The sequence below is a fragment of the Schistocerca piceifrons genome, chromosome 3 (assembly GCF_021461385.2).
Source record: "Schistocerca piceifrons isolate TAMUIC-IGC-003096 chromosome 3, iqSchPice1.1, whole genome shotgun sequence".
Classification (NCBI taxonomy): Eukaryota; Metazoa; Arthropoda; class Insecta; order Orthoptera; family Acrididae; genus Schistocerca; species Schistocerca piceifrons.
The window spans coordinates 615,756,068-615,771,315 of NC_060140.1; the positions used below are offsets into that span (position 1 = coordinate 615,756,068).

The 15,248-nt window shown below is 46.2% G+C and overlaps 1 protein-coding gene across 1 annotated transcript in view; it reads left to right on the plus strand.

The window, feature by feature from the left end:
* Positions 1-15,248, plus strand: part of LOC124788894 (phenoloxidase-activating factor 2-like) — a 450,082-nt gene that overhangs the window by 410,023 nt on the left and 24,811 nt on the right. The window contains exon 5 of the mRNA XM_047256177.1: positions 4,511-4,608. Within this exon, the coding sequence (XP_047112133.1) occupies positions 4,511-4,608 (98 nt within the window). The remainder of the gene's footprint in view (positions 1-4,510; positions 4,609-15,248) is intronic.

Genomic DNA, 15,248 nt, shown 5'->3' on the forward strand with positions numbered 1-15,248 from the left:
GACGGAGCCTCACCAAACTGGCATAACCTCGTACGTAGTTCACCTCAACGAACATCTTCCACAGCACTTGATTGGTCGTCCTGGGTAGAGTGATGTACCGTTCACGTTGTGGCTCCCCAGGTTGCCTGGCCTCAAACAAAGTTTTGGGGATGTGTGAAGGACATGGTTTGGTCCGCAGCTCGTGGTCATGCGGTAGCGTTCTCGCTTCCCACACCCGGGTTCCCGGGTTCGATTCGCGCCGGGGTCAGGGATTTTCTCTGCCTCGTGATGACTAGGTGTTGTGTGATGTCCTTAGGTTAGTTAGGTTTAAGTAGTTCTATGTTCTAGGGGACTGATGACCATAGATGTTCAGTCCCATAGTGGTCAGAGCCATTTGAACCATTTTGAAGGACATGGTTTACGTACTCTTATTTCCGCAGGATTTAAACAACAGCTACGGCTCGTAAACTCCGCCGACCGCGCTACCTTGGAACGGGTCTGAGAGGATATGCACTGCCGGATGGACATGTACCGTATCACAAATGGAGCCCAAATTGAACATCTATGAATGTCCATAGGAACTGTGAGAGTTAACTTTTGAGTCCATATGTGTATTTCTGAAATAAAATCATTACTGTAGTCACAGGGATACTTTATTTTTATCCCATTAATTTCGAATCACCCTGTATGTTAATAGTCAGGTGGATGACGTCAAATTTTCATGAGGCTGTCCTCACACGACGCTGTTGTCCATGAGAAGTTTGGAACGCCAGAATACGAGCAAAGAGCAGGAAGACCGCTCAAGGATTGACGATTGCTACAAAGATGGCGGTTTATCCTGAACCTATATAAATTAGCGTGTTGCGTATAAAGAGGAAAAGAGATGCTTTGTGATTTGGTTACGTTATTGGCGATCTATCAATGCAAACGCTAAGAAACGTGCGATATCTAGGAATGACCATCTTGTGCGACCTTCAGTCTAATGATTAGATAAAACAGCCACTTTCGGTGACTCGTGCCGCTGATCAGATACAGGCTGGGACTCATTGGAAGAACCTTAAGAAAATGTAATTCGTCTACGGAAGAAGTGATTTACTAAGTAGTCGCTTGACCGATTCTTAAGTACTGCTCAACGGTCTAGGACTCTAATCATGTCGGACTATTGGAAGAGGCAGGTAAGATCCAAGAAGAGCGGAGCATTTCGTCACGGGATGGCTTAATAAGCGCGAAAGTGTTACGGAGGTGCTCAACAAACTACAGTGGCAGACGCTAGACGAGAGGCATTCCGCATCACGGAGACGTTTGTGACTGAAATTTGGTGGGCGTTATTGCAAGAAGAGTCGGTCAACATACTGCTTCCTCCCACTTGTGAAAATATCACAACAAGTAAATTGTAGGAATCAGAACCCATATGGAGGCTTGTGGACTGTCGTTCTTGCCACGAAGACTTCCCCGAATGCAACAGATTCAGGAGGGAAACGATAGCGCTGACACAATTACTGTATGACACGCACCGTAAGCCTGTCTTGCATTAAAATGGTGTGTGATATGCCGTACAGTTGCCCCCTATTATCCGCTGTTAAAATCTGTGGTAGTCGGCGGTGACCCTGTTCTTCAAGCCGCCGGTGCACACATCAAATAGCCATGGCAACACTACAGTGCTTTCCTCTGAACCAGGGAACCTGCGTTACGTTCTAGACTTAGTGGCTGCGATGAAATGTGCCGATATCTATGGTATTGCTCTTCCTGTGGATTGCAGTTAGGGTGATGGTCAGTACTAAGGCTGACGACGTAGAATTATTCTGTTAATGTCACCTCTGTGGGAATCCAGGACGAGATGAAAGTTGGGTTTATAGCCATATTTTTACGTACCGGTATTTAAATGAAGCGAGCAGGTTTTCTTTAATCGCCTGGGGTATTGGCAACCCACAGGAGTTATTCATATTTCAAGAAATGACCGCTGAACTGTTAAACTGACACGATACTCTATATTAAGTTCTTTTTTATGATACTCTGACCATGGACTATGCCCGAAAAACGTAAATAAGAGCTTTAACAAAAAGTGGACAGTTGTTATTAGCGGCCAGAAAGAGTCAATAAGTACGTCAATATTCATCCTGAGCGACTTTATGTTGCACGTTGCACCCCTTAGTATCGACATGTTATGCAACTGAGGGGCAAGTCCAAAAGCAACATTTTGAGCTAATGTCGCCTTGATTTTCTCTTTAACCACATCTATTTCATGGTGGAATTTGTGTCGGCAAAAGCCATTTAGGTCCAAAGAAATATCCATTAGAAAATCTTGTTCTTCTACAAAAAGTAGACTAGTCCCTTGCGATTTCTATAAAAGCCGGACAAGTCTAGGATTCGTATGGTTACTATTCTCATCTTGCTGGACTGCATACTACACGAGGCACCTCATTCAGAGAATTTCAGAAAAAGAAGGACGTCGTAATCATTCGGCTGCATTTTCCTACAAGTTACAAATTGAAGGTAGGGATATTCCAATTTGTAAAGAACCATTCCTTAGGTTTCATGGAATAACCAAGCACTGACTGTAAAGAATCAAGAATAATATCATATTGTATAGGCAGTCTCCAAAAGATAAAAAGACCAAAAATGGTATCTGAGCCGGTCCAGCTGATTGAATATTATATAAAGTCCTGTAAAATGACACAGTCGCACTGCGCTGTCCTTGATAAGCCAAATATAATACACCTGCCAAAAAGATTTGACCATAAGCGATATGCATCTTTAATTTTTACACAAGTACCACGTTAATATTCTATATAAGATCTACTGTACAGTGTATAAAATTTGTAACACACATTTTTGATATCACAGGTCTCATACATCTACCACACGTGATTCACTGAGAGGCAAAATAAAAAGTGAGGAAAGAGTTCTTGAGAAGATTCAATTAGTAGCGCAAAAGACATTGCACTTGAAAAGAACAGAAGCTTTTGTAAGATGAAACGAAACTGTATTCTGAAAGCAAAACACGGGACCAGTAAGAGTAATTAATTTCATTTCATTCAAAAGTTTCCCCTGATGACCTTGCAATTATGGTACAATGTCCTTGTGATTCACAGTCTAGCTGATGACTTAGTTTCAGTTTACCGCTACCTTGATCATGGAGGAAGGAAAGGTCATAATGAAATCATATCCATGTTTCTGAACTACATAAAAAATATTCCATCAAGAAATCGAAGAGATGAGCTTGTTCTGCTTGGTGGTGGGGTGTCTTGGACAGAACAGAAATAAATTTATGGGTTCACTTCTCGTTAAGTCAAGTGAACATCTTGAAGTTCTACAACAGTATCACATATTTGTTACCAGTTTGTGGACATAACTATTTACCAAATGATCAAGACCTCTCACTTATAGGGCATGAGAACCAGAAACAAGGACTGCAGAAGTGGGTGACGAAAACTGTTGAAGCCCGTACATTACCTCATCTATTCCAACTCAAAAGAATGAGATATGATTTTGTTGACATTAAAAATGCTACTGACTCATTCTCTTTGAAAATGCCTCAATCTACACTCAGACAGCAGCAGGTACAAATGAATCGCAATGATGTGAAATATAGGTTTTGTGTAGCACTACTTTTTCCCAGCGAATATGCGTATCATTGTTAAGAGAAGTCCCACTACGAAACATACTACTTTGAATTTACGTAAGTTGTACGAGAAGACCCAGGTATTTTGCCAGCTAAAGTCACAGATCTTTGTAATGAGATGCATTTAATGGAACAAGAAACCAGGGACTTCTACAAGGATCTCCTTTATGGTACCCAGGTTGAAAATAGTAAGGCAAAGAAGAAGTTGGACGTGGATGTTGTTTATGATGATGATGGTGATAACAGCGATGGGTGCGAGGATGCATAACAGCTAATTGTGGCAACAATACGAATAACTAAACCTCTATTTTCAGTTTGTTTTAAAGAAAGTAATAGTCTTGTCTTCATTGTAATATAAAATGGTTCAAATGGCTCTGTGCACTATGGGACTTAACTTCTGAGGTCATCAGTCCCCTAGAACTTAGAACTACTTAAATCTAACTAACCTATGGACATCACACATATCCATGCCCGAGGCAGGATTCGAACCTGCGACCGTAGTGGTCGCGCTGTTCCAGACTGTAGCGCCTAGAACCGCTCGGCCACCCGGCCGGCCATTGTAATATACTCTCAGACAATACTGTGAGAACAGAATGAGTTAGTCCATTGAAAAATATTAGAGCTTTTATTTTTCTGAATTTTCTACAAATACCGGACCAATCCAAAGTAAAAGTGTTCCTTAAGAATTAACTGTAAACGAACGTTAGTGAAGAAGGTGTATCTATTTAACACCCTACGAACGTCGTTTGGACGTTTTCCTTGCTTCATTTCAAATGGAGGAAGATTTTTTTATTCCTAAAAATTTCAATTTTAGACTTGTCCTGTTTTTGAAATAAACCGCTCAACTGTATTTGCGTAAAAACTGAGATTTTCTAACTGAAGTACAGAAGTACGTATTCTTTCCCACAGGCTGCCATCCTCGAGAAGCCAGATGACCTCTACGTTTGCGGTGCATCGTTACTCGACGAGAGCTGGGTCCTCACAGCGGCCCACTGCATCGAGGAATTGTGAGTATCGTCGCATACGCACTAGCGGGAGTGCACACACGTACACACACACACAAACGCGCGCGCGTGGTGTAGTCACATTAATGTGACCACAGCCTATGTTGACGTCAACGTGCGATAACCACTCACAGACTGCAGGTGGCAGCACTAACAGTGGAGGGTATGCAAAGTACGTCGTTAGGTCAAAGAAATAGAGCACTGCTCTGCACCACGATGTGTGTGATGGCTGTCTAGAGGACAACTCCTAAACGCCAAGACAACCACACAGTCATGTTCACAAATTCTCCAACACTTCAACGATAGGACACGCACTGCGTGCTGCGCCTTCAAACACTCAGACACTTTGTCAGTCCGGTGAAAAGACAGAGCGACCATGACGATAACGGCGTGGAAACAGTGCAGTCGTTGTCGCAATGCGGAAGCTGATCGATTTACCTGACGTCCAAAAGGACATGATAACTGACTTTCGGGCCAAGGGCGAAAGCATTTCCTAAGCGACAAAGTTTGTAAACCGTTTGCGTGCTGCCGTGGTTAAAGTATGCAACGCATGGGAAAATGGCGGTACGCAAAACCGGTGCCGAGACTTCTGTGGTTCACCACGGGTCATTATGACAGTGGTGAACGATGGCTGCAGAGATGTATACGAATAGACGTACATCTGTTGAGCAACTGGCCACCCAGATGAACCAAGGGGCAACCTAATGTGTCTCTTCAACGACCGTTTGGCGAACGTTGCTGCATATGGGCATCCTCAGCAGCCACGTGGTTCATGCACCCACGCTGAATGCCGTTCATCGGCGACGAAGGCTGCTTGGTGACATGAACTTTTCGGATAAATTACATTTTATGCTCCATCGGTGAAATGGCTTTTGGTAAGTAAACGTCCTGCATGCATTATTGTCTGGAGAGTCTTTTCGTGGCATTCCCTGAGTGATCTCCTCATTCTGGGAGACACAATGGGTCTACACAAGTACGCATCTATCCTTTTGGAGGATGTCCAACCCTACATGCAGTTTTTTTTTCTCGGCACGATGGCGTCTACCAGTAGGACAACTGCAACGTGACACACAGCTTGCAGTGCACGTGCGTGGTTCGCAAGACATCAGGATGAGTTTATCGTACTCACCTGGCCACCAAACTCCCAGGATTTGAACCAATCTAAAATCTAAGGAATTACCTTCATCGGGCTGTTTATGCCATGGATCCTCAGCCTGGAAACCTCACGCAGCTGGCTACAGCCCTGGAATCAGCATGGCTCCACATCCCAGTCAGTACCTTCCAGAACATCACGACTCTTGTAAAGACTATCAGACTATCCATTGTTGGAGTGCTGACACCAAAGATTACAGATAGTCTGCGTAAACCAGATATGTTGGCCACTGATACTGCGTACATATGGATCGTGTTAACCCCTTCAGCATCAACTAGGGCCTGAAGATGGCGCACTGAAGCGCCGAGACTGGTAGCTACACAGTAAATAATATCATAAAGGCGGCTGTAGGCATGACAACATTCTTCCATCTGGCGAGCAAGATGTATGAGACTCGCGAAGTACCCTCAGACTTCAAAAAGAGTATAATAATTCTTATTCCAAAGAAAGCAGGTGCTGACAGATGTCAAAATTACCGAACTATCGTTTTAATAAGTCATGGCTGCAAAATACTAATACGAATTCTTTACAGACGAATGATAAAACTGGTGCAAACAGACCTCGCGGATGATCAGTTTGGATTCCGTAAAAATGCAGGAACACGTGAGGTAATGCTGACCCCACGACTTATCTTACAAGGGAACCTCTCCAGCGTCCCCGCTCAGATTTAGTGTTAAGATGACCCAGTGGATAGCCCGTCAAAAGCTGAACCCAGATCAAACAAGAAAGCAGGAGGAAGGTGTACTGAACTATGGAAAAGAAGCAAAATAGAAACAGTGAACGGTCTAAGATTAAGAAGTACAACATTGAGTAAAGTGTAGTAACCAATGCGCCCTGGTTAAGTGGCCCCGGTGTTGGACTGCGAAGCCGGCAACGCGGGTTCTAAACATCTCGTGCTATTTATTTTTCTTTTCTTTTCTTTTCTTTTTTTATGCAACTTTATGAACTGTCCGTCCGCTCATTGAAATATTTGTTCTCTTTCTGTATTCTTCGCAGTTCTCATACTATACACTGGTTATAGAATACGTATAAGTCATGTGGGAAAATACATTACTGTCACAACTAAATGTCATGAATAGTGAGAGCAGGTAAGGTACTACATAGACGTCTCACAAAAGTCGAAACAACAAATAAACGGGTGTGAACTATATTACAGCAGAGGAATTCAAGAGTCAAAACTCCAAAACGGAACTCAAGCTCTAAAACATTCAAAAATGTGTTTTGACAGAGCACAGAGAAACTGTATGATTGTGAAACTGTTGCGTTCATTTGTTGCAGCTTATGTGACATGTTTTCATCATTTCCTGGGGATTGGTCACATTTACATTCATACGAACACCTGAATCGGGCAAGAAGGCATATCTCACTCACTCACTCACCAGGTGTTCAAGTTAGGTGCGTTGATAGATTCCTATCAGATGACACACGTACTGTCACTAATGCCGTGTTTGACACACCAGACGTGTTTTTCTGTGAAGGATTCGGTTGACTTGTCGCCTTGCCATCAAATTTTTGCGATTTCTATTCGAAAGCCATTTCTTTTAGGCTTCTAAAAGAGTAATTGTGCAGAATTATCTTTTATTATATGTCGCTTCCTTACACCTCGCTGTTGCAAACGGACGTTACACCGACACAGACACAAATTTGAATAAAGCGAACAGTGAAAAAAAAAAGAGCATAAGGGAGTTTTGAACACGGCTGGTCCGCTTTGCATTCCATCTCTGTGACCGCCCAAATGGAGGTGTGCGGGCAAAGTGGGCAGGGGTCGCAACCTGAGGCCTGGCCACGATGTCCCCTTTCCACCCTTCAGAAACCAAGGAAAGAGTAGGGAACGTTGAGTAGAGGTACAATGAAAATCGTTTATTTATTTATTTTTCTTTCCGTTCTTTTGTTTTTTTGTTAATTTTTTGTTATTAATATCGCCGAGAGTAACAGGAAACCGGCGTCACGCGAGAAGGAGGACGCAGCATGACGTCAGACTAATTGAGAATATCAGTGTAAAGTTTATCCAAGAAGAACATTCCGATTACAAGTGAATGTATCGGTTCTATGTGTGGAAGAGCAGGGAACAGCTCTTCAAGACACGAACACCCTGGCTCAGGGGTGGGTGAAGGAAGACACTGCAGAGGAAATTAGTGAAAAATTGTATTTTAAATTGCGGACAATTCATTAAGAAACTGCCAAAAGTCAAGGATACTTTTCTGCCCATTATACCGTGACGTCCGTTGTGTTGTTGTATTGTAAGGCGCCACGTATACCGTTTGTATATGTATACATGTATGTCGTCGTTGTCGTCTCTTCTTTTCCTCGTCGATATCAGAGCATGAGAAGTGTTTATGTTAGTGTTTTATCTATTTGTTGTCGACAACACACAACTACACGGCCACGGTATCACCTGATTCCGGAATAGCTAGCTCAATATAGTATAAAGATAGTGGGTTTCGATGCTGCGTTATTTAAGTGTGATATTCTTCTGCACTTAACCTTTGAGACTTTAAGAACCAGCTACTCTTAATCAGGCCCAAAACTCGACTTGTAGCGAGAGCACTTGCGATCGGTCTGTCACAATATTAATATTAAGGCTCTACACCACAATAAGAAAATATCATTGTTCATGAAATAACAAAGTATACGAATAAACTTCTTTATATTTTTCCTTTTATTTAATCAAATGCTTTCAAATGTTTATTTCGTGCCCACAAATCATCCACTCCTCGATGTAGAGTGTACATGTGTGCATCAAAGATAGTACACTGTTTCTGCTGATAACCACGTATGAGCTTTTGGGTTGCTAGGCTGCTTCGATCAACAGGATTTATATTGGATTTTGAAAATGATATTTCTATCCAAACTTACGTCCTCCACAATGGCTCATCAAATAATCCACCCTTTCGCGATAATTAAGAATTCGCGTAAATTGTATTTTCGCGAGTTTAAAGCAAACCATCGGCGGCGCGAAAGTAGTCTTGATACCGCAACACACTCGCGACGCTTACTAGCCTGTCACGAAATTGACCTGCATACATCTACAACCAAGTTCAAGGTCACAATTCGCTCTACACGATTGTTTCCAATTGAACATCGTCCAATCAATTATTTCTGGAATAGTAATGACTGATCCCGACACTGACCGTTCATAACCGCACAATTAACACACTTTTTTTTCTAAGAGTGAACGAATGACGTCACGTCATCTACATAGTTATTAAAATATTAATCCAAATGATCTCAAATATTTATCGTCATTATATTTTAACGGTAATCAGAAAAAAAAGGTTTATTATCTGAAAGTAACACATAACAGATCGCAGATCGCACGTAACTAAATGACAGGTTTGCATAGTGTCAGGACTTAATCACGCAAAACTATATAAAGAAATCCTCCAAATCTCAATTTCTCCATACCAACTGACAGATACAAATAAGATATTCAAGACCTTATAGATCAATCCCGACATGTAACGTTAGACCATCACCAAACTAATAGTGTGCTGCATGTCTACAAATCCACCTCACAGGGTTGTCTCCGCTTGTTGGAAGTATCCCACGTCCGGAAAGAGGAGCAGTTAAGTAGGTATCTGATAAGGAGTCGTACGGGTAATTAGGGACTACATTTGTCGCCCCAAGAAACAAGCAACACCTCTCGCCGATCTCCAGGCGGTGCTTGTCTGTGTCCATAACATCGCAGTCGACACACAACCGAGTGTCTGGGAGGTGAATCCTGTGAAAGCGTGACCGGCATACTTGTTTCCCAGTAAGGTACCATGCAGACTGGATGTCAGTGTCGAGATAAGGAACGCACACCGATAGCCAAACGGCACGCCAGTCGACTTGGGAAAGCTTCCCCTCAGCCATTTTCGGTGACTCGTGCCGCTGAAGGAAACCATAGATCGCCATCGTGGATGTCAATTGCGCTACAGTATCACAGTACGGACGTAGCTCAGTTCAAGGAAAAAATAGTGGAAGTAAAAGAAGGGCGGCGGGACTTGCGAATGTTGGATAGGTGCTGCGAGAGAAGGTGGTGCAAAGGCCTCCAGCAATAGGCTAGTAAGGCACGCAGTACTACGGCGCTACCGCTCTGTCAGGCATATGATACAGACTTAAACCGCCCCTGCACCGCGGGAGGATGAGGGTTTCGTACCTTATCTTGAATAGCAAGCCGTGGCAAACAAACGAACCCAGTGCCGCTAGCATGCGGCGGGCCATGGATGGCGGAATAGAAAGTCTCTGTGCCACCTGAGGAATACGTGACGCTAAATATACATTTACGTATTGTGTGCGTTGCAGAAGATAGAGTGCTCGTAAACGGTGATCTAAGGGCCCAGCTCGTAGTTGGGAAAGTAGACGTCTGCAACTGAGGGCAATTGTCCGCCGCAGATCTCTTGCGAAATCAAGTCCTAAGCATCGGACAGCATCAGCTACAGGCAAAGGAGCAGCACTGTCGCAGGAAGCCCCGCACCTATAGCCAAGGCGATCAATTTGCGGACGTTAAGGCAGCTACCAGAAGCTTCGCCGTAGGTGATAACCCATGCCAGTGACTCCCTAACCTAAACACCGCTACGAAGAACGATGACGAGATCGTCTGCGTATGCAGTGCAGCTGAAAACATGGCCACCGAGAGACATACCAGAGAGGCGCTGACGGAAGCCGCATAGCAGCGGTTCCACGGCGAATGCATACAACAGTGCAGAGAGCGGGCCACCTTGACGCACTGATCCAAGGATCGAGATGCGAGGAGTAAGACGAACATTGTAGAGCACACGAAACGTGGCTCCATGAACGAGATGCATTACGACATCGACGGTAGTATCAGAGTAGCTCATACTGCGGAGCACCCCTTCCAGGAAGTCGTGATCGTCTCGAACGAACGCCTGGCTGAAGTCAAGAGCTACCAAAAGTCAAGGAATAAGACGATCGTGAGCAAGAGCGATTACGTCCTGATAGTGGCAGAGGACAGAGCGGATGTTATTGGCACGTCCCTTAACATGTCTGAATGGAGGAAATCACGTCCCGAGCTGTCCTTTTAAGCCGCGCAACGAACAGCAAGGTAAAGATCTTTCTATCGCTGTTGAGTAACGTCAAGGGGCGGTAATTGCATATCCGTGAGGTACCCGGAGGCTTGTTGATGGGAATGAGGAATGAGAGAATGAGGGAATCGGCACGAAAGGTGGCTTACGGTCCTGACAAATTACCGTCAACACTGGCAGACCCGATATCCTGTTGGGTGTCAAAACGCTGCCCATAAAAGTCAGTCGTAAGACCATTAATCAAATTCATCCGACGGTGGCGTCTTTCCGCTTTGACATGATACAAGGAGGGAAACTCTTGCTCTAACCCATTGCGTGGGCGCGCCCTGACCACAGCTCCTTCAAGGTGGCGGCGATATAGGGACGTGAGCTGTGCCTTGACACTATTCACCACCTCCTGGCGGTCTGGCGAATACGGCATCATGGTACATCCCCGGAGAATGGTGAAATAGCATTCCTGAGTCCGTCGCCACCACGCCGCAGTCTCCCTTCCGTAACCAATCAAGGGCTTGCGGAGAGCAGGCTTTGCACAGAGTACCAACCATGACAGGGCAGACTGACAGGCATCACGGCATCGACGACAAGCTGCCCACGTGTCTCGATGAGCTGTCGGCAGTCGGATGAAGTAAGATGGATTGTGTTCACTTTCCATGATCCACGGCCGCGCCACGCCCTTTGGCGGCAGAGATTGATGGCGCAGATATATGTGTCATGGTCAAAGAACGCAGGAGGCAGACTTCATCAGCGTGCATCCCAGTGACAATATCACGGGAGATGTACACGATGGAGTCGGCTGGAAGAATGGCTAGTGAAATGTATAGACCCCGAGTGATCCCCATGAACATGCTCCCAAGAATCCGCTAAGCTGAGGTGCTGGAGACTTGTCGCTAGCGCCGAGCACGGAGACTGACGTGGTAGTGATTGGGTGCAGTTGAAATCGCCTCCCATGATCAATGCATCCTGGCGATCCTCGAAGAGAGGCGTGACTGTCAATGAGAAAAAGGTGTAACTTTCACGGCGGCGACCCGAACCAGATGGCTGATTGAGATTGACGATCCTGACGCCACTAAACGTGAGAGCCATGCCTCTGGCATCAGGGAGATAGGTGACTCCATCAGCGAGGATAACGTAAGTAAGAGGATCGCCACCCTGCTACAAGTAGGGAAAGCTTGAGATACATGGGCTGTAATATCACGGGGAGCACAGAAAGTTGCAACATGCACCTCCTGAAGGAGAGCTACGTCAACGTCCGCAGGATAAAGCGTGTTATGGAGAAAAGCCAGTTCGTGGCGTACGCGAATAGTGTTGACATTGACCGTGTCTATACGATAAATCTGGAAAGCGGCCATCGCCAGGAGGACAGGTGATTCAAACACGGGGGAAGCACAGGGAACTCCCTGTTAGAACCCCACGGAAGGGCACATCCTTGTGACAGGAGAAAGCCGAACCCGCCAAGGGGGTCCATTGTTCCGTACACCTCCAGAATGTCCATCCTCAGCATCAATGTCATCCGCCTAGGAGACAGACGTGTCACCAGGTCAGTTCAGTGGAACATTATCAGAGGTGCGGCCACAGGTAGCGTCAGACACAGGAAGTGAGGCAACCGCATCAGAGGCAGGCGGGGGAAGTTCGGTGTCCGGAGGTGGACACTGACTTGCGATGGAGGCGTCGTCAGGTGGCAGGGCGTAAGAGGACAGCGCACCATCAGTAGCAGGATCGTCATCCTGTGCAGACATCCGAAGAACGCAGTCATCAGAAGGGATACGGCGTTGTCTCTTCCGTTTCCTCGGCGATCGTTGCTTCGTAGCATGCTGTTCCGTGTTGGATGGCGGGCGGCTATCGTCCGACATGTGGCCGGATGGCAGAAAGGCGGAGGTAGGTACAGCTCCATTATCAACAACCATGGCTTCGGCACAGCTTGTGCCTGCTGACAATCGCCGTTCATTTGTACTGCGACCCTCAGTGGTGTAGGAGGGACAGGCGAAACGTCCATCGCGTCGTAGAGAGGAGCCGACACCGGTACCGACTGATTCAGAGGGGCGTAGCAGGCAGCACCGACATGGCCCTTCCGGGCACCAACTCAACAAGTGCGCGACTAGCCTTCGTACATAATGAGAGCCCTGCAGCCAGCAATAACCAAGTAGGTTCAAATGGCTCTGAGCACTATGGGACTCAACATCTTAGGTCATAAGTCCCCTAGAACTTAGAACAACTTAAACCTAACTAACCTGAGGACATCACACACACCCATGCCCGAGGCAGGATTCGAACCTGCGACCGTAGCAGTCCCGCGGTTCCGGACTGCAGCGACAGAACCGCACGGCCACCGCGGCCGGACACCATTGAGGACACGGTAGGTTTAGAATGTCTTCCACGTTTCAGCCACGTGACTGACGACTTCGCCGTAAGGTTTAAAAGCGGCCACCACAGAGTCCGACGGTACTTCAAAAGCCGGCCAGAGTGGCCGTGCGGTTCTAGGCGCTACAGTCTGGAACCGCGCGACCGGTACGTTCGCAGGTTCGAACCCTGCCTCGGGCATGGATGTGTGTGATGCCCTTAGGTTAGTTAGGTTTAATTAGTTCTAAGTTCTAGGCGACTGATGACCACAGAAGTTAGATCTCACAGTGCTCAGAGCCATTTGAACCATTTTTTGGTACATCAAACGGCAGCATCATTTCCCATATGTCCGTGAGAGTATAAAAACTTGAGATCGTTAGCGTGGCGCCGCACGACGTCCATGCACAACTCGTCATTCGCAAACATTATGTACACAGCAGTACTAAGGATTGAAAAATGTATCCCGAGAACGTCTTGTGGCTGGAGACACATTTCATACCGTATAAAACGTTCAAATTCAACGCCTTCGGTCGTTCGTGATCTAATGCAAAAGTTAATTTAATTGTGGCGTGGCGGTAAGAAAAACCCATGATGGTCAATGCAGTCGGACTCAACAAGGAAGTAAACAAACGCGCGCTCGCTCCCAAGCAGCACAACAGGCGAGTCGCAAACAATGCGTGTGCACCTCACCACAGCCGAAGGCCGACCGCTTAACCAGCCGCTCCTCTCCTTCGCTCAGTGTTGCACTTGTTAAGCTTGGACTGTTCACTGTTTGTATTTTGCTTTTTTCCTCTTTTTTACGGGTTGTCCACTGGCCCGTTTTACCACTAAATCTGAGTGTTGTCCGGTGGGGAGTTTCCCTTATTGGAAGATAGGTTAAGGAAAGACAAATCTACGTTTACATAGACGTTGAGAATGTTTTTGACAATGTTGACTGGAATACTCTGCCGGCCGGAGTGGCCGAGCGTTTCTAGGCGCTACAGTCTGGAACCGCGCGACCGCTACGGTCTCAGGTTCGAATCCTGCCTCGGGAATGGATGTGTGTGATGTCCTTAGGTTAGTTAGGTTTAAGTAGTTCTAAGTTCTAGGGGACTGATGACCACAGATGTTAAGTCCCATAGTGCTCAGAGCCATTTGAACCATTTTTTTTCTACACCCGTTCCTAATCCATTACATACGAGAACTTTCCTATACGACTATCTTGCATTCACAGCGCCGTGTTGCACCTGGTGGCCAAAACGAAGTAATTTTTCCAGCATTCATCAGTTCCGCAATAATACATTACAAAATCTACTAAGTTACGCTGCCATATGACTATTACTTCTGTGAATACGTGCACTTTAGTCATAACCATCACGTGTATGTAAGTTTGGTGTATTGTATTGTATGTTAACCCGGGACCTAGAAACGACGGAGAGGCTCCGTCCCCGCCGAAACCGCAGTGGTCCACAACCCCACGACGACTACCGCTGTTCACTTCACCCCTCCACCACCCCACACCCAACCCAGGTTTATTGTGCGGTTCTGCATCCGGTGGACCCCCCAGCGAACGTTTCACGCCAGATGAGTGTAACCCCTATGTTTGCGTGGTAGAGTAATGGTGGTGTACGCGTACGTGGAGAACTTGTTTGCGCAGCAATCGTGGGCATATGCAACTGAGGCGGAATAAGGGGAACCACCCGCATTGAGTGAGGCAAATGGAAAACCGCCTAAAAACCATGCACAGACTGGCCGGTTCACCGGACCTCGACACAAATCCGCCGGGCGGATTCGTGCCGGGGACCAGGCGCTCCATACCGCCCGGAGAGCCGTGCGTTAGACCGCACGGCCAACCAGTCGGTCTAAGTTTGGTGTACTTTCTACAGTTACGTTTAGGACGAAGGGGGTCGATATTTTTGCGAGCATGACTGGACTTATTGCATCCATAGCTGTTGCTGCAGCATTCCAGGTCAGCCAAAGTTGTTGAAAGGGGGGTACATATCTTTCACAATCCTCCACATGAAATGTGGTGACCTTAGAGGGAAATAGTACGGTATGTGCGGGCTCCCGGCTCTGAAGGTACAGTGAAGTGCTCTACTGTCTGCACAGCTGTAAGTGAATTGTACCTGTTGAAACGGAGTATCCGA